This window comes from Callospermophilus lateralis, chromosome 4 (assembly GCF_048772815.1).
Source record: "Callospermophilus lateralis isolate mCalLat2 chromosome 4, mCalLat2.hap1, whole genome shotgun sequence".
Taxonomy (NCBI): domain Eukaryota; kingdom Metazoa; phylum Chordata; class Mammalia; order Rodentia; family Sciuridae; genus Callospermophilus; species Callospermophilus lateralis.
The window spans coordinates 53145999-53173495 of NC_135308.1; the positions used below are offsets into that span (position 1 = coordinate 53145999).

The following is a 27497-nucleotide window of genomic DNA, read 5'->3' on the forward strand; positions in this document are numbered from 1 at the left end:
TCCTCATCTTGTGCTCCCAGGTCCTTTGTATGTTATCGTGGAGTATGCTTCTAAGGGTAACCTGCGGGAGTTCCTGCAGGCCCGGAGGCCCCCAGGTCTGGAATACTGTTACAACCCCAGCCACAACCCAGAGGAACAGCTTTCCTCCAAGGACCTAGTATCCTGTGCCTATCAGGTGGCCCGAGGCATGGAATATCTTGCCTCCAAGAAGGTATGGAACCTAAAGGCTCTATGAATGAGGTTGGGATGGGACAAAGCCGTCCTAGAACTCCAACTTACGATTTTTAATCTTTTGATAGAGTTATAGTCATATTGTCTGCTGACCACATGTGCTGTCTTAGGCTTTCAGGGAGCCTTAGAGGCAAGAGAGAGGGTGTAGCCTAATGGCTTTGGGATCAGACTGCCGTAGGTTCTAATCTGTTTTCTACTACTTTCTGTGTAGCTTTGGAAAGCTATCGAACATCTTTTTTTATTCAAATACAAAATGATAATAATACTTATATTATGGGAATAAAATGAAACCATATCTGTGACAGTAAAAATTAAGTGTAGTTCTCGGTGCTCAGTAATTGGTGGCTTTCTTTGAACACCAGCTCACCATGGATAAGCTATGCCTGGAGAGATAGGGCTTACATTCTTTTTGTTTTGTTTTGTTTTTAGTTGTTGATAGACTTTTATTTAATTTTATTTATTTATATGCGGTGCTGAGAAACAAACCCAGTGCCTCACACATGCCAGGCAAGTGCACTACCACTGAACCACAGCCCCAGCCCCCTGAGGATCATTCTTTGGGGTGAGAATCCAGTAGCTCAGAGTTAGAAGGACCAGAACGGAGGCCTATAAGAAATATTTTCTAAAATGATTGAGAGGCCTGGAACTGGAGGGTTTTGGAGTAGAGGAAAAGAACATTCTAGGAGGGGAAATAGATGCTCAGAGGGTACAGCATGGCAGATGACCTGGGTGCTGAAGCGGAGGGGACTCTGACAGCTGGATCACGGTGCATGTTTCAAGGCTGTCACCTGCCTCCCACCCTCCTCTCTGCAGTGCATACACCGAGATCTAGCTGCCAGGAATGTCCTGGTGACAGAGGATAATGTCATGAAGATTGCAGACTTTGGCCTAGCTAGGGACATTCACCACATCGACTACTATAAAAAGACAACCAACGTAAGTGCTGCCCGGGGCTTATCCTCCGCCCTGGGCACTTTCTTACCAGGCATCCCCCACTTAGGTGTCTCTGCTATAACCCACCTGGGTTGCTGTCCTTGACAGGGTGGAAGGTGGGCTGAAATTATGCACTGACCTCACCCAACCCCCACATCCCCTGCCTATGCCCTCCCTGCCCTGGGATATCCCCAATCTTCTCATGCTGCTCACAGGGCCGGCTACCTGTTAAGTGGATGGCTCCTGAGGCACTGTTTGACCGGATCTACACCCATCAGAGTGATGTGTGAGTTTGAATAAGCAATTGCCAGGGGTTCTGAGTGTGGGAGTCCTGATGTCCCCTGGATTGATGAGAGTCTCCTGTGTTGGAGAGACGACACCAACATTATTTTATCCACTAGCTTTGTCCCTATATGTTGAGAGCACCAGTCTTCTCCTTGTATTCCCCTTGGAGTTAAGAGTTGTGTTGGGGCAGGGGGAGGTTTGGGATGGGTACTTGCCATGCTGGCTTCTGAAAGGGAGACAGGAAAACCCAACTCTGTTCCCTGAGACGCAGTGGCTCTGTGCTCATCTGCAGGTGGTCTTTTGGGGTGCTCCTGTGGGAAATCTTCACTCTGGGTGGTTCCCCGTATCCCGGTGTGCCTGTGGAGGAGCTTTTCAAGCTGCTGAAGGAAGGTCATCGAATGGACAAACCCAGTAACTGCACCAACGAGCTGTAAGCTTGAGAAGATTCCTCAGCCAAGCCCTGGGGGGAAGAATGGACTTGATGGCAGAGGGAGAGGGGTGTTCATCTAGAGAAGTAACCCCTCCTAGCCATCCTTCCCCTAAGGCCTCCAATGCATCTCTCTGCTTCCGTCCTTCCTACCTGACCTCACATTCTTGCCACAGGTACATGATGATGCGGGACTGCTGGCATGCGGTGCCCTCTCAGAGACCTACTTTCAAGCAGCTGGTGGAAGACCTGGACCGCATTGTGGCCTTGACCTCCAACCAGGTAAGACTGGCGGCCCTCAGGCCATCATCTTATGGGTATGTGTGGCAAACCCTGCTGCAGGGAGGGGCATGCCCTACCATCATTCTCTCTCACCTATCACAGGAGTATCTGGATCTGTCAATGCCCCTAGACCAGTACTCGCCCAGCTTTCCCGACACCCGAAGCTCTACCTGCTCCTCAGGGGAGGATTCCGTCTTCTCTCATGAGCCGTTGCCTGAGGAGCCCTGTCTGCCCCGACACCCTACCCAACTTGCCAATGGTGGACTCAAACGACGCTGACTGCCACCCTCCTCCTTCCCCAACCTCCATCATCAACTGTGTCCCTCACCCACAGCTCCCTGGACTCACTGCCTTTCCCCGCCCCTTTCCTGCTGGCAGGAGCCAGCTGCCTACTTGAGGCCTTCCTGTGTGGCCTGCCTGCACCCACTGAGCTCTCTCTCTTTCTCTTCTTCCTCTCAACCTGCTTGTGAGAGAGAGGAGTACAGAGGCAGGTACTTGCTGGTGGCCACTTTGTTCCCTCCCAGGTGTTGGACCAAGACCCTTCCCTGTCACCCAGCACTGCCTGGAAGGTCGGGGAGTGGGTAGTGAGCAGGCATGCAAGTGAGAGCTTTACTGAGCTTTCTAGTATTGGTATTGTCTGTTTTACCTTAACCTGTCAGCCCCTTGCATTCTGGTGGCAGGTGCCTTGTCCTCAGGGCTACAGCTATAGGGAGCTCAGTGCTTCGGCCTCAATTGAAGGTGACCTCTGCTCCAGATGGATGGTGCCAGTGGCTTATTAATTCCAATACTAATTTGCTTTGCTGACCAAATACCTGGTACCAGAGGATGATGAGGCAAAGACTGGGAGCAGTGATGTGGCCCTGGGGCCCAGCCCTGAACTGGGGGCTTTGTACATAGCTACGAAGAAAACACAAAGTGTATAAATCTGAGTATATATTTACATGTCTTTTTAAAAGGGTCGTTACCAGAGATTTACCCATTGGGTAAGATGCTCCTGGTGGTTGGGAGGCATCAGTTGCTATATATTAAAAAAAAAGAAAAAAAGAAAAAGAAAAAAAAAAGGAAAATGTTTTTAAAAAGGTCATATATTTTTTGCTACTTTTGCTGTTTTATTTTTTTAAATTATGTTCTAAACCTATTTTCAGTTTAGGTCCCTCAATAAAATTTGCTGCTGCTTCATTTTTATATGGGCTGTGTGAAAAGGGAGCAACTGAACACAGGAAAGGAGGGAGACTGAGGGCCCCGGGGCTGTCTGTCCAGCAGGCACCATGTTCTCTGCAGTTCCCTTGTAACCTCTTCCTCCTAGGTCGCACACCCAGACCTCCAGAACAAACCTCCTACCTCTCCCATGCTTTTGGAAAGGCAGGAAAAGAAGATGTCTGCATCTTGGCAGGAACTGTGCCCCAGAGGTACTCGGCAGAGAGCCAAGACTGAGCAGCCCACAACCACAGATTGTTTCCTCAGAGGAAGCAGGGAAGGGGCCACAGAGAGGAAGGGCCTTGGAACAGCCAAGGGGTAAAATCTACAGTGACTGAGAGGAAAGCTAAGGATTGTTCCGAAGGGTCTGCTAAGACTCAGGCCCAGATAGGCAGCTCCCCCAACACCCAGGATGTGTAGTGTGGCTTGGCCTGTGCCTCTGAGTGAAGGAAAACTTGTCATGTACTTCAACATTCAGGTCCCTTGCTTTATCTTTTCCAGACTCCTCTGTTCATTATTGTCCCCCAAACCATTCTTCTGTATCTGTATGACCAGACTGCATTTGTTGGGTCTATCACAGATCTTGGCTTCCTATAGTTCTTCCTCTACAAACTCCACCTCGTCCCTCAGGAAAGGGGGAAAAAATTCTCTAAATGTTTTGGTTTTGGGCTGCTCTAAAGCTTCTGCCACCTGCTGGTTGTCACTGTCCTCACCAAGTGGATTCTGGCTCTTCTGTACCTTATTGTTCAACCTAGTACTACTCAGCCTGTCCTTTAAGCTTGCTTTCTGCTGGGCTACTGCTGAAACAAAAATGGTCAGCATTTCTGTAGGGGAAATGGGATTGCTGCTTTAAATTTCCTTTCTGAGCTGGGCATATTTTGGCAGCAGCAGTGTTGGTAACCATTGTACAATTTCCTGTCTTTGTTTTTCTTTGTAAATATGCAATTGTTGGCATATTGCCATTTGTGTTTATGTTTAAAGAAGGCATAATTTAGTGAACGGAACCAGGAAATGAATTTTAGCTCTTAAAATCATGTGCTTTGAGACCATATAGAAGTGTCTTTCCTTGTAGTGGTGGTAATTCCTGCCTTGGCCCTACCTTGATATGATTTTGTTTGAGTGGATGGAGGCTCTATAAAGGGCTTTATATGCCTGTCTGTAGGAGAGGTGCTAGAGAAATATAAGGCACTATTATTATAACAGTGATGTCCTTGCTATTACTACTCACAATCACCCACAAATTTCCCCAGAGGCTGGGTTGGCTGTCAAATAAAAGATAGTGAAATTGACCTGAGAGAAAATGAAATGGCCATTTTACTTAGATGACCAGATTGGTTCTCTTGGGGAAGGGAATCCAGTTTATCTAATGAAGACATTGTGCTGTCAAAGTGCTGAATCTGTCTGGTTTCCTGAGGGTTAAAAGATTAGGGCCTGGGATCACCACAGCATTAATCAATACTGCCTTTCCATCTTTCCTAATTGCCATAGGCTGAAGATCATCATTCCCTTGGCCCTGCTAATGTAATGTATTGATCTCAGGTAAGTAAGATTGAACATGAAATGAAGCAAGAAATCTATCTTAATGAAGTTACTGTGTCTGTCAGCCACCACTGGGTGGCGCCATCAAGCTAAATTCGCACCATTAGGTAATGCGTCAGTTTGCTTTGAAGTAACATTAGCCTGACCTTACCTGTGAATGTGTACTGGTGGTGAATGGGAAGTCTTTAGCCTAGGTTTAGCATTACAGAACACTGATTGGATATCACCAATATGACTTGTGATTAAAGTACAGTATTAAATGTGGCACCCAGGGTAGGACCATAAAGGCCACAAACTCCTCTGTATCACAGCAAAATTCTCTGTGTGGCCAAGTCTAACATCACTGGTTGTATGTTAGAGAATACCAGAAATCCATGAGGTCATTAGCAGCTGGTAGAGACAGGCACCTGCATCTGCAGAGAAGAGTAGAGAACAGTGAGATAGAAAGGAGAGGGCTTTGAAGCAACCTTGTATTGCCTTCTATTCCCTCAGCTGATAAGCCAGGAAGGGGGAAGATCAACAAGAACCCAGGTGTTAAAGAAGTCTTGGTCTGAGGCAAGTTCCCTCTGGTTGACACTTTAGCAATATTCAGAACTATCTGTATCATTCTGCCTCCAAGACGCATGCTTTGGCACATAGAAGTGATGCATTGAAAAACCCTGTGTTGTCAACTAGTTCAGCTGTCTCCTGTGACTCTATGAGGCCTAGAGCCAGTTGTGTGCTTTCTCAAAAGCCAGTTGGGCACATCTCTTCCCAACTCTGCATTGCTCAGTGATTTCATATTGGTGGCCTAAAATCAGCCATGATAGAAGAATTACATCACTGAAACCTGCAAGTGCTTCAAATCAGAGGAATGTTCCCTTCAGATTTGGTTGTTAATCATGCCAGAGCAACACCAGCCAGGTTTGGCATGGGGCTAAATCTAACAATCGTGGAACCCAAAAGCCAAGCACCCTACATGATGAGTATAAAGAAACATCCCTGAGTTTTCTTGGATGAGCTGCTCTATTTTTAAGAGTGAGAAGCGGGGGCTGGGGCTGTAGCTCAGTGGTAAAGCACTTGCCTCACATGTGTGAGGTACTGGGTTCAATCCTCAGCACCACATAAAAATAAATAGATACTGTGTGTTCATCTACAACTAAAAACATTAAAAAAAAAAAAAAAAAGTGGGAAGAGAAGTGTGTCTTATATGCCCAGATGTAAGAAAAAAACATGTGAAGGCCAACAGGCCAAAAGTGAACAGGGCTCCTCATATAACCATTCCCAATCAGCTCACAGGGAAGGGCAGAAAAGAATTTTAATACAGCCCAACGGTATATGCTAGTCATTCAACTGAAACAAACCTGAGAGCAAGTTAGCTTATTCATTTCCCATATTAAATACCTGAAGTGTGGACTAATTCAAATAAACACCCATCATCTTAAAAATGGGAAAATTTATTGTGAAATCACTTGGCTCTGCCAATAGCAAGATCCATGGAATCCTATATTGCATAGTAGGGATTCTTCATCCTGAAGGAGCTGAAATTAACTGGTAGGACAGGGTGGACTTGTCCTCTGATGGAGAAGCATTTTAAAGTGCATGTTCTTGCTATAAAATGCTGGTGATGTTTCTCATATAGGTGGTTTCAGGTGAGGCAGATGTGCATTTTATTTGGTTTAATTGACTCCATCTAACTGTTTTGTTTCATAGTAAGTAATCTAATTTCATCACTCACAGGCTAAAATATCTTTTCCCTTCTCAATTTCCCAAAGGAAGAAAGCTCTTAGTCAGCTGTATAACTGTTCAGTTGTTTCACTATTAATAATAGTGAAAACACTAAATGTAAATAACTAAACATTATACTTGTTACTAAGTAGCATAGGGATTGTATTGGACTTTACCAACCCCTATGACTAACAAAGTCTTATTTGTGAGAGACAAACTGACAAAAAAAAAAACACTCACCCAGTACAAATGGTTAAACGTTAAACCCTTAATTATGTTTCTTAGCAAAATGGTGGCTAATGGAAGCCATATGTGCTAGAATAGTGGCCACCTCCCAGATTCCTACAGCCTTTGCAAGCCCAGGAGGAGGATGCCTCAGAACAGTTAAGCAGTAGCCAAGTCTTGATTGCCAGTCTGTTTAGCTTCCCATTTTCCCTTCTAAGAAGCTTTCCCTTTATATTAGGAAAACCTTACTGAGAAGTATAACCATCCTGTCTCATAGGGTACTTTGTTTCTGTTCCTACTGATAGATCATTCTGAAAAAGTTGATTTAGGTGCTCTTAAAATGGGTTTTGAAGTTCTGACTCCAGACTCCAAACCATAGGAGGCAAAGATATCCAAGGTGCCAAGGTAATTCCATTATGCAAAACAATTTCCTTTCTTAAAAGACATGCACACAAATAGGAAACTGTTCAAAACAATACATGGTGGTGGGGGTGGGCTTTACAGTTTAGTGGGATGACATAATGGTGCAGAGGAAATGAACTTTGCAATTACATTTCTCTAAATAGCCTGAACTTGGTGTTACTGCTGACATCATCTGGAATGGTTACAAGGCCCCAAAGGACTGCTCTAAGGACTAAATGGCTGATCCTCTGTCTCAAACCAGATACTGTCTTAGCCTGAGGTCCTTCATGGGTGCCACTGCTGAGGGCTGATAGCTGGAGGGAGGGAGCTCCATCCTCAAGTAGTTCTTAGGCTCCTTTTGAATTAGCCTTGCTGTTCTGGGATGTCTTGTGTGATTTGGCCTGGAGTGTCTAGGTAGAAAACATAGGCAATGGTTGCAATTAGATGTGTAAGTTCTATAGGAGTCCCTTTTTTCTTTTCCTAAAGTAATGACAGACTTGTTTTCCTAAAGTCGAATGAGGGTTTATAATTTACTTTGGTAATAAAAATGAAGAAGACAGGCAAACAAGGCCCCCAAGTACCTTGGAGATCACTTTCTCAATGTCATATTCACAGGTATCCTATGAGCAGCTTTGGTCCTCAGGGCCACTTCACAATTTAACTCTCTCATGACTTCCCTTACTGTTTATTTATATCATGCTTTCTGCACTTGCCCCAAATTCTTTCACTCAAATGGGAAGAGTGATTAGATAAGTAATTTTATTTACAGGCGTTTCTCCTAAAATTTTAATTGCTTTCCTACTAATGTTTCCTAACATCAGAAGCCTATGTAAAACACATAACATACAGAAAACTATTTCTATCTGGTTCATAAAAATATAAGGATTCGCCTATTTTGTAATTAGCTTCTAGACTTAACATGTTTACGTCTGGTCCACCATTGCATTGGTTTGTAATTTTTTTCACTTTTGGATAATTGAGGTAAAAAAAAATACATATAGTACTCTTATATAGATGACTAAAGTTCGGCCTATAACTTCCTGTTTGGATGACAGGAAGAATTGTGCAGTGTTTTGCAATGGTCATAATTATAGATTCTCACTACCCTTAGAGATAACTAAAGGGAAAGGTTTTTTGTTTGCTTATTTTGTTTCTTGTTAGATACTTACAGCTTCTTTAGAAGAAGTAATGGGTAATGAAATAGATGTTGATAGTGTTATGGGTGATGATGGTACTAATGGCAGTTGTGTAAATTCTTCATCCTTAAACATCAGAATTGAGAGTTGGATTACTGATTTAAAACAAAAGTAATGGTTACAATTAAGGATTATAATATTAAAACTAAAAATGCCATTATAATATAAATTAAACATTCATCAGAAAGATGGAAAGTGGTATCTTCTATCTAGCTTTTCAAATGTAGCAATAAACTCTGGAGCAGAAAAAATTATAGAAAAGAAAAGGAAATTTTAATTTTAAAAAAATGTGGGCTGGGGTTGTGGCTCAGCGGTAGAGCGCTCACCTAGCATATAAGAGGCCCTGAGTTCAATCCTCAGCACCACATAAAAATAAATAAATAAAATAAAGGTGTTATGTCCAACACAACTAAAAAAATAAATATTTTTTAAAATGTATAGTGTATCTACTCTCATGACCTCCAAGAACAACTACTTCATATTCAGAAATAACTATTTCATATTCTCTCTTTTTTTTGGCAGTCCTGGGGATCGAACCCAGGGTCTTACATGTGCTAAACAAGCATTCTACTACTGAGCTACATCCCCAGCCCATAACTGTTTCATATTCTGGTATAGAATTCAAAAGGCAAAATCTGGAGTACAATTACATATAACCAAATGTTGAACTTTTTTTTTTTTTTTTTTTTTTGTCAGTGCTGGAGATCAAACCCAGGGCCTTGCACATTCTAGGCAAGCGCTCAACTACTGAGCTACACCCTAGCCCCAGATGTTAAACTTTCTTAGAAACAGATACAATAAATATTCCTTAATAAGGAAATAAATTCAGTTTCATTAAGAGGATTAAAATTAGAGGAAATTAATGTAGCACTTTTTTATATTTTTAACCTAATCAAGTGAGAAGTAATTGTCTAACCTTAGTTCCTTTCGATTGAGGTGCAGAATCTACCGTGTCCTCCTTGGAGTCAGGGGAAGTAGGTGATTCCACAGGATTGTCTGTCTTTGGAATCTAAGGAAAATAATATTTTACATAAGCATTAGTTTTCTGCTCTTCCTGAAACTCCAGTTCTTTTTACAGTAGTCAGTGCCTTTTAACACAATTTGCTTTCCATTAAAATCCCTAACTTCCTCCTCAGACTACACCCTTATGAGTAACATATGAAATATGCCCCTGAAATAGCAACTTAGTATTACTATTTCTTTTTGCGTTTTGAGCTCTCTATATACAAATGTTACACTCTAATTAAATTCTAGTATTTGAAATCCTTAGTTATTAACAAGCCAGTGACTTGCCAATATTGGTGCTGTTCTCAGTCTCAAAAAGAAGTTGCCATTTCTCAATTACTCATCAGTTTCTAATAGCACTGACATAGCCAAAATTGACATCTATTGATTTTAGTATCATAGTAAATGGTAAATTTGCCTGACTAAAATATAGGTATTCCTTAGTAAAAGCTCCTAAAAAGCTAGGGGTCTAGCTCAGTGGTTGAAGTATATGCTTAGCATGGTCTAGGCCCTGGGTGACAAGCAAAATGAGAAGAGGTAATAACAATAGATAATAGGTTAGATTAAGGAGCAACGATAAAATAGGTAGCTAACCTATCATTAAAAATTATGTTAATTATTGGCTGGGGATGTGGCTCAAGTGGTACCGCACTTGCCTGGCATGTGCCGGGTGCTGGGTTCGATCCTCAACACCACATAAAAATAAGGATGTTGTGTCCATCTGGGACTAAAAAATAAATATTTAAAAAATTATATTAGATTTGAAAAAACAAATATCACTATAATTTTTGGAAATAACCTCTTTGGTGTCCTTTGGAGGAAAAGGAGCTACCTAAATTCAAAGTCATAAGAATCATATATTTTTTTCTTTTTTAGTTGTCAATGGACCTTTATTTTATTTATTTATATGTAGTGCTGAGGCACCCAGTGCCTCACACATGCTAGGCAAGCGCTCTACCACTGAGCCATAACTCCAGCCCTCATAGTATATAAGTTATTTATGGAGCCTAGTATGCTACTTATTTTCATTTTATAAAAAGAATAGAAGTTTAAAAACATGAATGAAAAGAACAACCAATAAAATTCCAAGGAGCTTGTCACTTTTTCCATAATTCCTTTCTTACTCCAGAAAGTAACATCTTGATAAAAAGAGTTTATACCCATGTAGAATAATTTTGAGAATCCAAATTTTAGCCTGAGACATTGTGGTCCTCCAAGAAGATTCCCTTGCTCTTGAAAGTGGTCTGAGATGACAAAAAACAAAAAATCTTTGTTCTGTCTTGAATGGTTCCAGGAGTTTGATCCTGAACTCACTAGCCTGCCTTCATGGTCTGTACAAAATTGCCCCTAACCTTCCTAGAACCTGCCCTGGACAAAGCCCCAAGTCAGATACTCTGTGATAATACATAAAGGGAAAGCAGGGTGGCATTTCCTGAAGTAGATATTTCATGCTTCAACTAATTATCCTTGTCTTGTCCTAGGGGATCAACCTCATATCTAAGATTTAAAATGACTGGACCTAGCTGGGTACAGCGGCACAGGCCTGTAAATCCCAGCAGCTTGGGAGGCTGAGGCAGGAGGATCATGAGTTCAAAGCCAGCCTCAGCAACTTAGCAAGGTCCTAGGCAACTCAGTGAGTCCTTGTCTCTAAATAAAATACAAAAAGGCCAGGGATGTGACTCAGTGGTTAAGTGCCCTTGGGTTCAATCCACTGTACCAAGAAAAAAAAAAAGGCTGGTCTTCATTTTGAGTTGTATTTCCTTTCTTGCTTATGACAGTTCTGAGTCAAGACTTGAAGCCACACAGTAGTGGAAAGCCCTTTCTGATGGGCTCAGAGCAAGGTGCTCCAGTGCTTTGGCCCATCCTGCGTTGGTTTTTCAGTGAAATAACAGGAGGAATAAAGTTACTGAGTTGAAGGCAAAAATAAAATGAGTAAGGAAATGAATTACTTTCTGTGTTAGTCCTTCTTTGCTTAAAAATCAATAGAAATTTAGACAAATGAAATAGGAACCATTCAGAAAAAGGGAAGGCAGTGTGTGTATGGGGGACGTGGTAGAATCTGCTAATGAAAACTAGATAAGGAGGAAAAAAATACTCCTATTCATAAAATTCTTATGTCTTTTGGATTAAAGGCAATAGGAGCCCTATGACAAGGTGGTCTTGAGTGGCCTTTTAGGGTGGGGGTTTGAGAGTGCTGGGGATTAAACCCAGAATCTCATGGATGCTAGGCAAGCACTTTACCACTTTACCACTGAGCTGAATTTTTTTTTAAGAATTATAAAGAAAATATTAAAGCTAGTTGAGCCAAATTCCAAAAGAAATCCCGGGTGTGACAGTAAAAGGAAACAAAACAGTGGTGGAGAAGCCTTGGTTATAATGGACATTCAGATGATTCTCCCTAAACCCAATTACTCACTTCTCCACTTTGTGGTATTTCAATTGGCTTTGGTTTCACATCTATCAAGTAGAAGGTGCGCGATAGGAGCAAAAGGGAAGGAGGGACATTCTCCTTCAGGTGGAGGTCCAGCCACTGGACAAAGGGAATAAAACATGACAGAAACACAATGTTAAAGGTGAAGTGACCCACAGTCATCTACTGCTTCCCTGAGTTGCAACTCCCCACACACTCACGCTGAATAAGTATAAAATCACCAGCCAACAGACTTCTCCCCCAGTGCTAGTACCTGGTAGCACCTCCTGCCCCGTACTCACATGCCCCTCACCACACACACACACAGTAGTGGGATCACTCAGACCCAGCGATCAATTAAGTTCTCAATCCAATTATGATGAAAGTACTAAGCATCTTCTCTAAAAACAAAAAGTGGCATGAACCATTAACCAAAAATTAGAATGAGGGTGAGATGTAAATTTTTAGATATTAAGTAGGCCAAGCTTTAAAAACAAAAAGTTTTTAGACCATTTATACGTACACAAGAGACAATTCAAAAAGAAACGCTTTCAATAAAAAAATGTCTAGCATGCCTGTAATCCCAGCAGCTCAGGAGGCTAAGGCAGGAGGATCATGAGTTCAAAGCCAGTCTCAGCAACTCAGTGAGACCCTGTCTCTAAATAAAATACAAAATTGGGCTGGGGATGTGGCTCCATGGTTGAGTAACCCTGAGTTCAATCCCGGATACCTCCCCCTACCCCCCACCCAAAAAAAAAAAGAACAAGTCTGTTTTTTCCACCATCTTTCCATGCTGCCATCATGGTGCACATAAATGTCCTAGCTGATGCTTTCAAGAGTATCAGTGTGCTGAAAAGAAGCAAATGCCAGGTCCTATTAGGCTATGCTCCACAGTCGTCATCTGGTTTCTGTGATGATGAAGCATGGTTACATTGTTGAGTTTGAAATCACTGATGATCAGAGCTGGGAAAATTGTTGGGGACCTCACAGCTAGTTAAACAGCCTGTGATCAGCCCCAGATTTAATGTGCAGCTCAAAGACAGAAAAATGGCAGAATGATCTGCTGTCATCCCAACAGTTTGGTTTCAATGCACTGACAACCTAAACTGGCATTATGGACCGGGAAGAAGCAAGTCAAAAACACAGGAGGGAAAATCCTGGGATTAACCACTGAGCCATAATTCCCCAGCCCTTTTTTTTTTAATATCATCTTTATTTTACTTATTTATTTTTATGATGTACTGAGATTCAAACCCAGGGCCTCACAAGTGCTAGGCAAGCACTCTACTGCTGAGCCACAGCCAAATCTTTATTTTTATGTGGTGCTGAGAATCGAACCCAGTGCCTCACGCATGCTGGGTGAGCGTGCTACAACTTGAGCCACGTTCCCAGCCCTTTTTATTTATTTACTTATTTATTTTTATTTTGAGACAGGGTCTACCGAAGTTGCTTAGGGTCTCACCAAGTTGCTGAGCCTGGCCTCAAACTTGCAATCCTCCTATCTCAGCCTCTCAAGTTGCCAAGATAACAGGTGTGCACCATCATGCCTGGCTGATTTATGTTTTTAATTTTTTACACAAAGGGTAATATGCACACAATTTTGTCCTTTGTTTTTTTTCCATTGGCAATTGATTCATGTCAGTAGATGCAGTACTGACTCTCTCTAAACACTAGTAAAAAATCTCATTATATGGAAATTTCATAGTTTATTTGATTCTCTTATCAATGATCTTCAGGTTGTTCCTAATTGTTTGCTATTATAAATGGTATTGCTGCACTGGATAATCTTATACATATTTCATTTTGCACATGTCCAAGAATATGGGATAAATTCCTAGAAGTAAAAGTGATGAGTCAAAGAGTATATGCATTTTCAAAGTTTGAAAGATGATGCCAAATTACTCTACATGGAGATTTTTACCAGCAATGCCCCTTCATCCAAGCTCTTAACAACACAGTATGATTACAACCTCTGATCTTTGTCAATATATTAGTGAATGTGGCATCTCTTAGTTTTAATTTATCATATGAGTAAGGTTAAGATTGTTAAGTTTACCATTTTAAAATTTTCTTTTTTATGAATTAGACAACACAGGATTATCATTAATGGAATTCTTTAAGTAATATGTAATGCTAAATATGATCAATGATTATATTAATATCTTTGTTCCTTTGCTGGAGATTATAAAATTATATACCCTTTCAAGAGGGCAATTTGACAGTATAATAATCAATGACATTTAATACTCCATGTTTAAGAAATTCATGATCTCAAGTATTTCTATAATATGTTCATCTTCCAACCATAGTTGGTCTACATGTAAGAGGAAATAGCTACCTATTGTACTTTTTTAAATTATAAAAATGAGAATTTTAATAGGAGTTATTCCTTTGTTTTAAAGCATTGATATTTTTACTAAATTACTATCTGAAGGATAATATTAAGCATCTATTAGCAAAGCAAACGCTGAATTGGTTTGGAGAATTAATTGGGCACTACTAGGTGAGGTCCAGACATCTAGACAGTTTACATCCATAAAGCGACTTGAATGAGAATTTCTGCCCAGACCCTTACGGTCTCTGAAGTAGACAAAATTCTAAGGTGGCCTCAAGGTTCCCTGGTATACCCATACTTTCTCGAAGGTACTCAAACACTCTTCTAGGTGTTATATGAAGGGATTTGAGATTAAGGCCCCAAGTCAGCTGACCTTGAGATAAAGAACTTTTCCAGTTAGGCCTCACCTAATCACATAAACCCTTAAAATCTGGGGCTAGAGGTCAAAAGTGAGAAGTTTGATATTTAAAGTGTGAGGGGGATCTGTCATACAAGAAGTCCACTGCTAGCTCTGCAGATAGAGGCCAAGAGGTATAGCATAGAGGTAGCTCTTAGAGCTGACAGCAGTTCAAGGCTGGCAGCCATTGAGGAAACAAGGATTTCAGCCCTACAGCTACAGGGAGAGGGTTTCAGTCACTGAACTGAATGATCTTAGCAATGGACTCTTCCCCATAGCCTTCAGAAAAGAACACAGCCTACATCTCTAACCTGTAAACTGTGAACTAAGTTTCTATAACTGTAATTTGTAGTACAGTTATAGAAAACTAATATAATGTCCCATCCCAATCCAAGTGCAAAATAAATCTAGCTTCTTCGGTATCCTGCTACTCAATGATATGAGGCAAAATATGTAAAATGGTTCACTTGTGCTATGGTTTAATCTTAAATGTCCCCCAAAAACCCATGTGCTAAAGGCTTTGAGATGGTAGAACTTTTAGGAGGTAAGGCCTAGTGACGGGAAGTTAGGTCATTGGGGGCCTGCCCTTAAAGGGGATATTGAGACCAGGCCCTTCCCTTTTTCTTCCTGACCACCTTAAGATGAATGGAATGAATGGTTCACTTGGAATAAATGTTCATCTTATCACTTTGAGATGAACAGACTTGTGCCATGATGAACTGTTTTGTCACAGTCCTAAAGCAATAAGACCAAGTGACCATGGACTGAAATCCATGAGGTAAAATAAACCTTTTCTTCTGATAAATTAATTATCTTGGGCTGGAGATATAGTTCAATTGGTAGAGTGCTTGTCTTGCATGCACAAGGCCCTGGGCTAATACTGGGGGAAAAAAAAAAAAACCCTATATTTTGTCACAGCAATGGAAAGCTGATTAAAATAGTTTGCAAAGTAAATATCACAAGATGAGGTCTGCAAATCATAGGGGAGATTTGCTCCAGAGAAGAGGGTCTGAGGGTGCTGCTGCTTGCCTCTGTGAGCTGTTGTTGAAGTTGTTCCTCAGTAAGTCCCAGTGATCTCATCCCTCGGGCCCTACAAGCAGATTGTAGTTCTGACACACTCAAAGTCTTCACCCCTTCTTTGGCAATTATCTGCAAGAAATGTTAAGGAACAGTGTTAGATCTTTGTGTTCCAATTTTATCTAATCCCCTAGATTCCAGCAAATCAGTAGAAATCCAGAATTTGATAAGTTGATCCTTTGTCCCCTACATTGATTGCTGCAAAGACCAGAACCCTAAAAAAAATCAAAGTGACTTAGAAGGGTGGTAGTTTAGATGAAGGAAATCCTGCTAACAGGTATTAATAACAGAGACCTTACTTTCTTTCTTACTTTTTCTTTGTTTTGTTTTTCTTACTGGGGATTGAACCCATAGGCACTTAACTAGTGAGCCACATTCCCAATCACCACCATCCCCCTCCTTTTTTTGAGACAGAGTGTTGATAAGTTGTTTAGGACCTTGCTGAGTTGCTGAGGCAGCTCACTAATTTGCAGTCTTCCTACCTCAGCCTCCTGAATTGCTGGGCTTATAGGCATGTGCCACCATGTAATAATAGAGATATTTCTATAACTCCTTCCCAACATTTTATCAACAAAGTATTTCCCCTCTTGCATTTTGCATTGTCTGGTTGTAACATCTCCTTTCCCCTTTCATAGCATCTTTAGGGTTCATTAGAAAAAATGTTGTACTTGAAAAGCTTTCATGGTAACATCTGTTGCATGTCCCAAGATTATTTTTCCTCCACTGTCCCCTAACACCACTGTAGGAATGGCTCTAACTGATCCACAAAACTGCCTCAATAGATAACAGTTTCTGCTTGATATAATCCCAAACTATGGTACCTCTGGTACCAGTATTGCTTATTCCAAAGGTCTGAAAGCTCATGTAAAATCAAAATGAGACCAGTGGAAACCAGGTGTGTTGGCACATGCCTGTAATCGCAGAGGCTCAGGAGGCTGAGACAGGAGGATCATAAGTTCAAAGCCAGCCTCAGCAATGGGTGAGGACTAAGCAACTCAGTAAGACCCTGTCTCTAAATAAAAAGTATAAAATAGGGCTGGAGATGTGGCTCAGTGATTGTGTGCCCCTGAGTTAAATCCCTAGTTTCAAAAAAAAAAAAAAAAAAAAGCCAATAGGTTTTGCTTTCACGGTTCTGGGAAGCCTGGTCCCACAGGTAGAATACTTTATAACAGCTGATTTAGATTCAAGAAACACTCTTTCCATTTTTTTAAGGCATCTAATTAGTAGTTATATTCTAAATGGTGCTTTCTGTAAGATGTCTAGGCTGTGCTTCTCCTTCCAGCATTATGCTTTACCACCCGCTTCTAACCAGCCCAACTCACTCAGCAGAATATTTACTTTGGCACCAGCTCCTCAGTAGGGGAGCAGAGGTGTGCAGGGTAAAGCCTTGCCAGGAATCTACTGAGCTGCCATTTCCTTCCCAGCAGGTCCTAACTGCTTTAGATTAATCTCAGCTAAGACATCCAAATTACTGACTGCTTATGATGGCATTTTTAAGAAAATGGGTCCCAGTATAACAAACAATTTCTAAAATGATTGTTTAAACCACTCATTTTGCCAGCATCAATCCATGAGCAGACCCAACAGAAAATACTGCACTTCATCACAAAGGCATACTAAGATGCCTCCCAATGCTTCTCAAATCCCCTTCAGCTATGTTTAAGCTCTTACTTTATCGTCTGCTTTTATAGACTTCAGTGTCATCAGGAGCTGAAAGCGGAGCAAATTGTTGGTTCCAAAGGTCTGCAATTCTAGCAGTTTACAAAGGGCAACCAGCTGAGGTCGATCTAAGTGCTCCAGGGGTAGCTGATCCTCAAAGAATTTGGAAAAGCGAACTATCTCCTTTGTGCTGGGTTTGTGGCCTGTCTGGACCTAGGCAATGAAACAAAGAGGCTAATTAAAATGTATTTCCTACTAAATGTAACTTTCCCAATAGACCTTTGTGGGGGTGGGTATAAGGACTGAACTCAGGGGCACTCAGCCACTAAGCCACATCCCCATCCCTATTTTGTATTTTATTTAGAGACAGGGTCTCACTGAGTTGCTTAGTGCCTACTAAATTGCTGAGGCTGACTTTGAATTCTCAATCCTCCTGCCCCAGCCTCCTGAGCTCCTGGGATTATAGGCATGTGCTACCACGCCCAGCCCAGTAGACTTTTGAAATAGACAACAAAGCATTTATGAACATTATCTTCTTTCTTTTTTTTTTTTAATTTTATTTTTGTAGTTGTAGATGGACAGAATGCCTTTATTTTATTTGTTTATTTTTATGTGGTGCGAAGGATAGAATCCAGTGCCTCACACATGCTAGGCAAACACTCTGCCACTGAGCTACAGCCTCAGCCCATGAACTTTGTTTTCTATCTGGAACTGGAATCACCTGAAAAATAAAGAGAATTGTGCTGTTCTTTCCAAGAAGTTACTATCAACAAATTGATTACTTAAGCTTTCCTGCAATCTACTCTGATTACAATTAGTGTATTTTATAACATACATATTAGCAATTTCAAAGATTTGAACAATTTGGAAGATCCATGATGACATGCATTTTTCATATAACTCCAGCTCAGAAGTTGTTTGGTATGATATAAAAGACTAACACCTGTTTTACATAGGATGATAGCTGTGTAGAGGCATCTCCCATATTGGCTCTGTTCCTCCTTGCCATTTCTGTAATTGTTTCTTGAAGGAATTTTGCTACTTCCAGTTTTGCAGCCATTTTCTTTTTCTGTTTTTCTTCCTTAATAGTAGAAGAGGAAAAAGTTAATCTTTCATGACTACAACTTGGCAAAGATGGAAGAAATAACTATCACTTTGTTATTGCATATCCCTATAACATGTAGTGTAATGATATTATTTGCAGGCCTAATTGGGATTTGTGAGAACCAGGGCAAATATAAAATAGCTTGTATTTGAAACTTGTTTCCTTAATCTTGCCTTTCTTCCTTCCTTCCTTACTTCTGTACCAGGAATTGAACTCAGGGACACTCGACCACTGAGACACATCCCCAACACTATTTTGTATTTTATTTTTAGAGACGGGTCTCACTGAGTTGCTTAACACCTCACCATCGTTGAGGATCCTTCTGCCTCAGCCTCCCAAGCCGCTGGGATTACATGTGTGTGCCACTGCACCCAGCTTACATTTATTTCTCATTCATTAATGAAATGTTCATTAGCATTTAAAAGATCCCAAATGTCCCCTCAGTGGAAGGCTTTATCATTATTTAGAAAGAGATACTATTTCTTAACCAACTAGGTTGCTACTTGAGCCAACTCCTGATCTGAATAGACCCGGATTTTGCTCTACAAAGACAAGGAAATCAATTCTACACTGAAGTAGCTTAGAGTCTAAATGGAAAATAGATTTAATTAATTACAATACAGAGAGTTAAGTGGTATAGTACATATGAAGAAAAGCACTACACAAAGAGGGATAAAATGTACAATCTCAAGACAGTAGGTTACTAGTATTTCTTAATCCCTGTTTTTCATAAAAAATCCATGTGGTAGCATTTTCAGTCTAACCATGGTTAGTGTGTTTGTGGGTGGAGAGAAATAGAAAAAAATATATCTATATCTAGCTATATCCATATTACATACATAGATGATTACATATGTAGATTATATAATTAGAATTTCCTGAGCAACTTAAAACCACACACATAAATACATACATATAATAAACATACATATGTATATACGGTTTATATATAATATGTAAATATGTATTATGTTTTTATATATGTATGTTCATATAAAAAATGTTTTTTAAGTCACCTCTGATATTCTAATGATCATCCAATTAGAGGAATCATTGATTTTTAGATTTTAAAAGACAGCCAAAATGAAAATACACAATAGCAATAGCATGGTGATTAGAATCTGTTTGGTCAATCACTCATATCCTTCCATCTATCCATTTATTTATTTATTTATTTGGTACCAGGGATTGAACTCAGGGGTACTTAACCACTGAGCTATATCTCCAGCACTTTTTTATATTGTATTTTGAGAGAGGGTCTTACTGAGTTGCTTAGGGCCTCTGTAAATTGCTGAGGTTGGCTTTGAACTCTCTATCCTCCTGCCTTAGCCTCCCAAATTGCTCGGATTATAGGCATGCACCACGACACCATTTATTTATTGAGCATGTACCATGTACTAGGTGCTCTAGATTAAAACTAGCAAAAAAGAGATATGAGTTACTGTCCTCTTGGAATTTCTAATCTAGTGAGATGGACAAACATTAGTGACTAATGATGATCCAGTACTTCTACAAATTAACAGAAAAATAGAATGAATAAGTACTATGAAAGAGAAATGTATGGTTCTTATTTATTTATTATTATTTTTGTGTCTGGTACTAGGGATTGAACTCAAGTTTGCTCTACCACTGAGCTACATCTTCAGACACCCTGCCTTTTGTTGTTGTTGTTGTTGTTTTTTAACTTTGAGACAGGGTCTCTCCAAATTGCTGAGGCTAGTCCTGAAAGTGCAATACTCCTGCCTCAACCTCCAGAGCACTGAGATTTCAGGGTTGCACCAGTGCCAGACTAGAGAAATGCATAAGGAGCACAGAAAGCTCCTCCAACTCCCTCTCTGGAACACCACAAGTGTGTGTGTGTGTGTGTGTGTGTGTGTGCGCGCGCGCGTGTGTATGTGTGTGTGTGTGTGTGTCTATGTGTATGTTTGGGGAAGGTATAGTGTTCAAAGGAGAGGTAATATTTAGATAAAGCATTTCCCCGATTCCCCCCATGTTCCTATATCCACTACTACTTTCCTTGGAATGTTGTAGCATTAATTCTAAATGATGGTTCTCTCTCACTCTCTCTTTCTTTCTCTCTCTCTCTCTCTCTCTCTCTCTTCCAGTACTGGGGATGGAGCCCAGGGGTGCTCTACCACTGACATACACCCTCAGCCTTTCTATTTATTTGTTTGTTTGTTTGTTTGTTTGAGGCAGCGTCTCACTAAATTGCCAAGGCTGGCCTTTAACTTGTGATCCTCCTGCCTCAGCCTCTAGATCCTGCTTGGATTGTGCTATTCTTTCTATCCAGAATATCCTTTTCAAACTGTGGTAAAATTTCACTCTTTTTTTTTTTTTTTTTAAAGAGAGAGTGAGAGAGGGAGGGAGAGAGAGAATTTTTTAAGTCTCAGTTCTAAAGTTACCTCTTCTGTGAAATATTTCCCAGTATTACTGATTTAAAAGTTACCCACTTTGTCCTCTAGTAGTTTTGTTCATACCTTCATACCACTGTCTAGTAGTCACACAGAAGGGGAAAAGTGAAGGAATTGTGTCTGTTTCTCATCCATCCCCTAGATTTTTTTTTTTTTTTTTTTGATTGAACCTGGATTGAAACCAGGGCCTTATGCATGCAAGGCAAGCACTCTACCAACTATATGTGTGTGTGTGTGCGTGTGTATGTGTGGCTATATCCCCAGCCCTCATCCATACCCTTGACAGCAACATCAGACACCTTCTTCTCAAGGACTTCTCAACACTAAAGGGTCTGTGTGGCTGAATAAATTCTACCTACTATTCAATTAGTCGCCACAGTGGGCTTTTGTTATCTTTTTATTTTTTCTAATTAAAATTCAGTGGAGGGCTGGGTGGTTAGATGTGGCTCAAGTGGTAGCATGCTCGCCTGGCATGCGTGCGGCCTGGGTTCGATCCTCAGCACCACATACAAACAACGATGTTCTGTCTTCCAAAAAACTGAAAAATAAATATTAAAATTAAAAAAAAAATTCAGTGGAAAGGGATAATCTTTTTAAATAAATGGTACTAGAAAAACTGGATATCCACATGCCAAAAAAAAAAAAATCTAGACACTGACATCACACCTTTCATAAAAATTAACTCTGAATGGATCATACACCTAAATGTAAAATGCAAAGCTATGAAACTCCTAGGAAAAAAAACAGGCGAAAAATCTACGTGCCCTTGGGTTTGGTAATGAGTTTTTAGCTGCAATAGCAAAAGAATGATCCATGAAAGAAAAATTGATTAGATGGGCTACATTAAGAGTGTTTGGAGGCCGGGGTTGTAGCTCAGTGGTAGAGTGCTGAGTGTTTGCTTTGTGGCAGACACTGGTCAGGAATGAAAAGACAGGAGACTAGGAGAAAATATTTGCGAAATGTTTGTCTAATGAAGGACTTTTTTCCAAAATATACAAAGACTCAAAACCACAATAAGAAACAAACCACCCAATTAAAAAAGTAGACAAAAGATCTGAATAGACACCTCCTCAAAGAAGATACACAGATAGCAAGTAGTTACATGAAAATATGCTCAACCTCATAAATCACGAGAGAACTGCAAATTAAAGCAACAATGATATACCAGTACAAACTACTAGAATGACTAATAACTAAAGCATGGACAACATCAAATGTGGGGAAAGATGTACAATAACAGAACTCTCATTCATTCCTGGTAGCAATGCAAAATGGTACAACTACTTTGGAAGACAGTTCAGTAATTTCATGTAAAACTAAACAGTATTCCCATTTGATCCAGCTAGGTAAATACTCTCCTAAGTATTTATTCAAATGAACTGAAAACTTTCATCCACATGAAAGCCTGAACACAATTATAGCAATTTTACTCATAATAGCCTCAAATGGGAATCAACCAATTTTCAAAAGGTAAATGGATAAACTGTGGTATATCCATACACTGGATAAGACCTGGAAGAATTTTAAATGCATATTGCCAGAACTCAACTTAAGCTTCATCTTAAATATCCCTTTGCTTATCATGGTCAAAGTTCTGGGTTTGATCCCCAGTACCACCATACACTCCCAGCCAATCCTAAAGTAGAAACACTACCTACTAGTGAGAAGCAGTCTCCTTCCCCAGTCCCACCTCACAGCACTAGGGATCCAACCCAGGACACTGAACATGCTACATCTCAACCACTGAGCTACATCTCCAATTCCCAAGAGAACCAGGCTTTCTTACTGAGTTTTTCTTTTCCTTTTTAGTACAGGGACTGGAACCCAGGGGCACTCTACCACTGAGCTATACCTCCAGCCTTCATTTTTAAATTTTGAGATAGGGTTTCAATAAGTTGCCAAGGCTGGCCTCCAACTTGTGATCCTCCTTGCCTCAGCCTGCTGAGTTGCTGGGATTACAGGCATTAGCCACCACTGGCTCTTCCTGAGTTTCTTATTTGTCTGAAACTGATTTATTGTATAATTTTAGGCAATATTCTTAAAATTTTAATATATTTACCTATAGTTATAACTATTTTTCAGAAGCCAGCCTAAAAAAGGCTATAGACTGTATGATTCCAAGTATATGACATTCTGGAAAAGGTAAAACTATAAGGATAGTAAAAGGATCAGTGGTTGCCATGGATTGGGGGGAGGAGCAAACAAGGAAAAAATAGATGGAGCACAAGGGATATTTAGAGCAGTAAAACTATTCTGTGTGATGATATGAAGATAGATAGATGACATTATACATTTACAAACTCCAAAAACCGTACACCACAAAAAGTGAATCCAAATGTCAAGTCTGAGATTTAATTAATGAATGTATCAATATGGTTTCTTTAGTTGTAACAAATGCACCACACTAGTGTAATATGGGGGATAGAAGTATATGGACATTCTCTACTTTCTGCCCAATTTTCCTGTAAACTTAAAAACTGGTCCAAAAAGTAAAGTCTAGTTTTTTAAAAGTTCAAAATTTCTACATACCTTTTTGGATTCACTTTCAAAAGTTGATGGCAACATCTCTGGGAAGAGTTTCAAAAACACCGGTATCAAGAATTCCATGAAAGGTACAATTATGAATACCATAAATGGAACCAAGCGGAAGAAATCGGCACAAGTTCTCAATAGCTAAAGAATTAAATGCAGAAGCAATATTTCATTATTTTATGATATGCCAAGAAAAAAAAAAAAGCCTGCCTTGGTTCTTAAACTGTTAAGAGTCAAGATAGGTTTTCTGCACCTGTTCATAAAATAGAAAGGTGGGGTTTTTCTCTTCACCATTTTTTGGTGGTACTGGGGATTAAAAACCCAGGGGTACTCTATCCATGAGCTATATCCTCTGTCCTTTTTATTTTTTGACAAAGAGTCTTGCTAAATTGTTGGAGACTGCCTCAAATTTGTGATCCTCCTGCCTTAGCCTCTGGAGTCCCTGGGATTACAGGTATGTGCAACCACTCCCGGCTAACAGTACTTTGCATTTCTAATGCACATTAAACCTGAAATCTTTCAACTTCTTGGAGAAATTTAAAAACATAACTATTCTATAGACAAATATAAAAAACAATAAAGAATACTGCTTAAAGCTGTACAGCAAGTCAGCTGTAGACAAATAAGAAACTCAGTAAAAACTGGTTCTTTTGGGAATTGGGGATGAACCTCAGGGTAGAGCATTTACTTAGTACAAGGTCCTGGGTTGGATCCCCAGTACTGTGAGAAGAAACTCATTTTCACCAGTAGTTAACTATTCCTACTTTAGGATTTGAGATGGAGGGTGTTGGGGATCAAACCCAGAGCCTTGAACATGCAAGACAAGCTACTTTGGGATATTTTAGATGAAGTTTATGGGCTGGGGATATGGCTCGGTGGTAGACTGCTTGCCTGGAAAGCATGAGGCCCTGGGTTCAATCCCCAGTTCCAAAAAAAAGATGAAGTTTGAGTTTAAAACTTGGTTCCCAAATAGTTCATTTTAATTTCACATCTTCTTGCTGGAATACGATTTTTGCCTACCCGTCGTCTCTCTCGTCTGGTCAGCACCTGTCCATGAAGCAGCCTCCAAGCCATTTTGACAGCAATTTTGGTGTCAATCCAAAGTAAGTAGAATCCGTTGTAATAATATTTAAGTTCATCCATAATTTTTTGTCTGAGAGATCGCTTTCCTTCTTTAATATTTATCCCAATTTCTTCTGTGGTCTGAGGGCTTATCACCTTTGCCTTTTCTGGGGTTTGCTCCAGCTGAGGTTTACCAGGGTTCTGTTGTAGCCAGCAAGCTGATGTGTGTAACTTTTGTATTGGCCTAGTTCGTAAATGAAGTATTTTATTGCCTGACTGACTGGGATAACAGTACTTCTTGCTTCTATGGTTCTTCATATATGTCTTATTTAAATGAGAATCTGGCAAGTGAAGAAATGCAAGTGATGGGGAATAAGAGCAGATAGGATGGACAAAATGGCTAGGGAATCTGGAATAAAGAGTAACATTTCTGAGTTGAGCACATACTATTACAAACTTAAAGAAATAGATATTTTATCTAGTTAAAACTAAACTTTTTAAAGCTCATAGACAGCTCCTATTTATTAGTGAATGAAATATTTTTTGTTGTGGTGGTGATGGTAGGGGTATAACCTAGGGCCTCACATATACTAAGCATATACTAGACCACTGAGCTATACCACCAACCCCAAATATATTTTTTTGCCTCAACTAATAAATAGTATGTTCTATGGTTGAATATTCTCTATGAGAAATATTAATAAGTTAATTTCTAAGAATAAATTGCTTAGAAGTTAGAAGTCCTACAACCATTAACTTTAAAATCTACTAGCACACATCTACATGTCAGGGATTATGTTCAATAGTATTGTCTCTATGGACTACAATATTGTATCTTTAACCACTCTACTGATAATAGGAATGTTTTAATGAAACTTTCCATGGTCCCTGTGGGGGTTAACCAATCAAATAATACTACTTTGTCTATGTAATGTTTATGGACTCCCTTAAATGAGAGGCACTTACAACAGAAATGCCCTTTCATCTAAAATTTCTCAAGAACATTAGAAATTAAAATTAGAATTGGAGTCAAGGAACTCTATATTCTATCACAACAGCTTATAGCCTTCAGTTAAATAAGACTGTAAGATAGATCCTTTTTCTATTCTTTCATTCTTTTTTAATTTTCTTTTTAAAGGCAGTCTCTTTCTATGTTGCCTATATCATCTACCCAGCCTGGCCCTGAACTTGAGATTCTCCTGCCTCAGGCTCCTAAGTAGCTAAGATTACAGGCTCAGGACATAAAGCTTATTTCTTTTTTACCCCAGTGCTGAGAATGGAACCACAGTCTCATGCATGCCAGTCATGACTACACCCCCAGCCCTCCAGGCTATTTTTGAAGTATCCCAAAATAAAAATATTCTTTGGATAACCAAAAGGGAAAATTTACAATGTGATAACACACCCTAATGAAACAGGAATTTGCCATAGAAGGGACTTGTTTATTAGTCATTTTACTCCTTTTTACGTCAAAAGGCCTCATCAATTATAGAGGTGTCACTCTATAATTTTATGTGTGTATATATGTGGTACTGGGAATTAAACCCAGGGCCACTCTACCAATAAGCATATCTCCAGCCCTTTTTAATATTTATTTTGAGACAGGGTTTACCTAAATTGCTGAAACTGGCCTCAAACTTGCAATCTTCCTGCTTCAGGCCCTAGTTGCTGGGATTACAGGCCAGTATATCACTGCATCTGACTACATCTTCTACCTTACTTGTACCAGACCTCAACAAAACTACTCAGCCCAAGTTCTAAAGCATACAGAAGATTTTAGTAAGTTTACATTAAAATGTCAGCTTCCTAAGAACCAGCATAATCAAAAACCAACAAGGTTTTAATTGTGCACTAAGCCAACCCTTTTATACATATCCTTTCCATCCAGAAGAATAAGGTTCATATACTTTTGGGGGTTGGGAAAATTCTAATGCTTACCTTGTACGGACAATAGCTAAGACTGAATTACAACTGTTGAATGCCATATTTATTTTTCTCTGAACAAGTTTAACAAAGAGACCTAGACAAAAGAAGTAAATAATTTGGTATTTTAAAAAGACATCAATTAAACAATGAGTTTCTAGCTATTGCAAAGACAGAAAATTTGCATATTCAAAGTACAAAACCTCCTTCAAGTTCATTCCTAACAATTATTTTCTTAGCTCTGGATTTGAGTATGGAACTTTCAGATCCCAAAACACAGAAATGATCTCTAAGATAATGCTTAATGAAGAAGATATGACCGTCAGACACATTTTTATTTCTGGTCAATATGTCTAGTAATCTTCCTTGGATGGTGAGCAGGTATTTAAGAAGATGAGACAAACACACCTATTTGTAGACTAGAATACAAGTAGAAAGCAGATACCCTGGATTTGTTTTCTTCTCCCCACCTTTTTCCTCCCCCCCATGGATTTGTTTTCTGTTAGCTTTTTCCATATTTGGCCAAGCTACCCCAAACCCTATAGCTTGAAAGTATTCACTAATCTCTTTTATGTAGCAGTAAAGATATGCATGGTGCCTATATTCAAGTGCAGGTAAAACGGCGCCAGCAATTTTCCACAGTCCAAACTGAGCTTTCCTCCATCCAGCGGCGCTTTTCAGCTAGGGGCAGCAAGGAGTTGTAAGAACCCTTAATATCTCACACTATCTACTTCGCTTTCCTGCAACTGGGAAAGCTCATCAGGGTCTTTCCTGGATGGAAATCTTAACCACAGAGCTAGGATTTTGAACAGGGCTCAGCGTCTCTGGACCCAGCCCAACGGTGGACGGTGCTTTGCTGGAGCGAGACAAGACCTGCTGGGGCGGTAAATCCAGTCTCCCGCCCGGCACTCCTGCGTTGGGCTGTGGACGCCCAGGGTTCTTGGGGTTACCTCTGCCGCTGGCACATCACTACCCGGGTGCAAACGCGCCCTCGGCTTCCTCGGTCAGCGACTTTCGCGCGCGTAGTACGTGGGTGGACTGTTGTGGGGTCTCGGGATTTTTGTCTGTGTGTGTGCGGGGGTGGGGCAGATACAGGAACGATAACTCCTAGTGATCCATGTGGTTCAAAATGAAGACGAGGAGAAAAGGGCTCAGGA

At 40.2% G+C, this 27497-nt stretch overlaps 2 protein-coding genes across 12 annotated transcripts in view; one reads left to right on the top strand and one right to left on the bottom strand.

Moving 5' to 3' along the window:
- Fgfr1 (fibroblast growth factor receptor 1) overlaps window positions 1-3657 on the top strand; it is a 53368-nt gene extending 49711 nt beyond the window's left edge. For all 11 annotated transcript variants that reach the window (XM_076853857.1, XM_076853858.1, XM_076853853.2 and 8 more), the window contains 6 exons: window positions 21-211; window positions 1045-1167; window positions 1380-1450; window positions 1742-1879; window positions 2053-2158; window positions 2261-3657. In XM_076853857.1, coding sequence (XP_076709972.1) covers window positions 21-211; window positions 1045-1167; window positions 1380-1450; window positions 1742-1879; window positions 2053-2158; window positions 2261-2437 — 806 coding nt within the window. In that variant the 3' untranslated portion in view covers window positions 2438-3657. The remainder of the gene's footprint in view (window positions 1-20; window positions 212-1044; window positions 1168-1379; window positions 1451-1741; window positions 1880-2052; window positions 2159-2260) is intronic.
- Window positions 3658-7485: 3828 nt separating this feature from the next.
- Letm2 (leucine zipper and EF-hand containing transmembrane protein 2) lies at window positions 7486-26483 on the bottom strand. Its single transcript, XM_076853865.1, has 10 exons — window positions 26356-26483; window positions 24376-24826; window positions 23353-23496; window positions 18251-18388; window positions 17320-17520; window positions 15601-15720; window positions 11846-11959; window positions 9341-9433; window positions 8398-8490; window positions 7486-7638 (listed from the first exon to the last, which is right to left on the bottom strand). Exons 1-10 carry the CDS (start codon window positions 26400-26402, stop codon window positions 7576-7578), a joined length of 1464 nt encoding a protein of 487 aa, XP_076709980.1. The 5' UTR covers window positions 26403-26483; the 3' UTR covers window positions 7486-7575.
- Between the last annotated feature and the right edge of the window lie 1014 nt (window positions 26484-27497).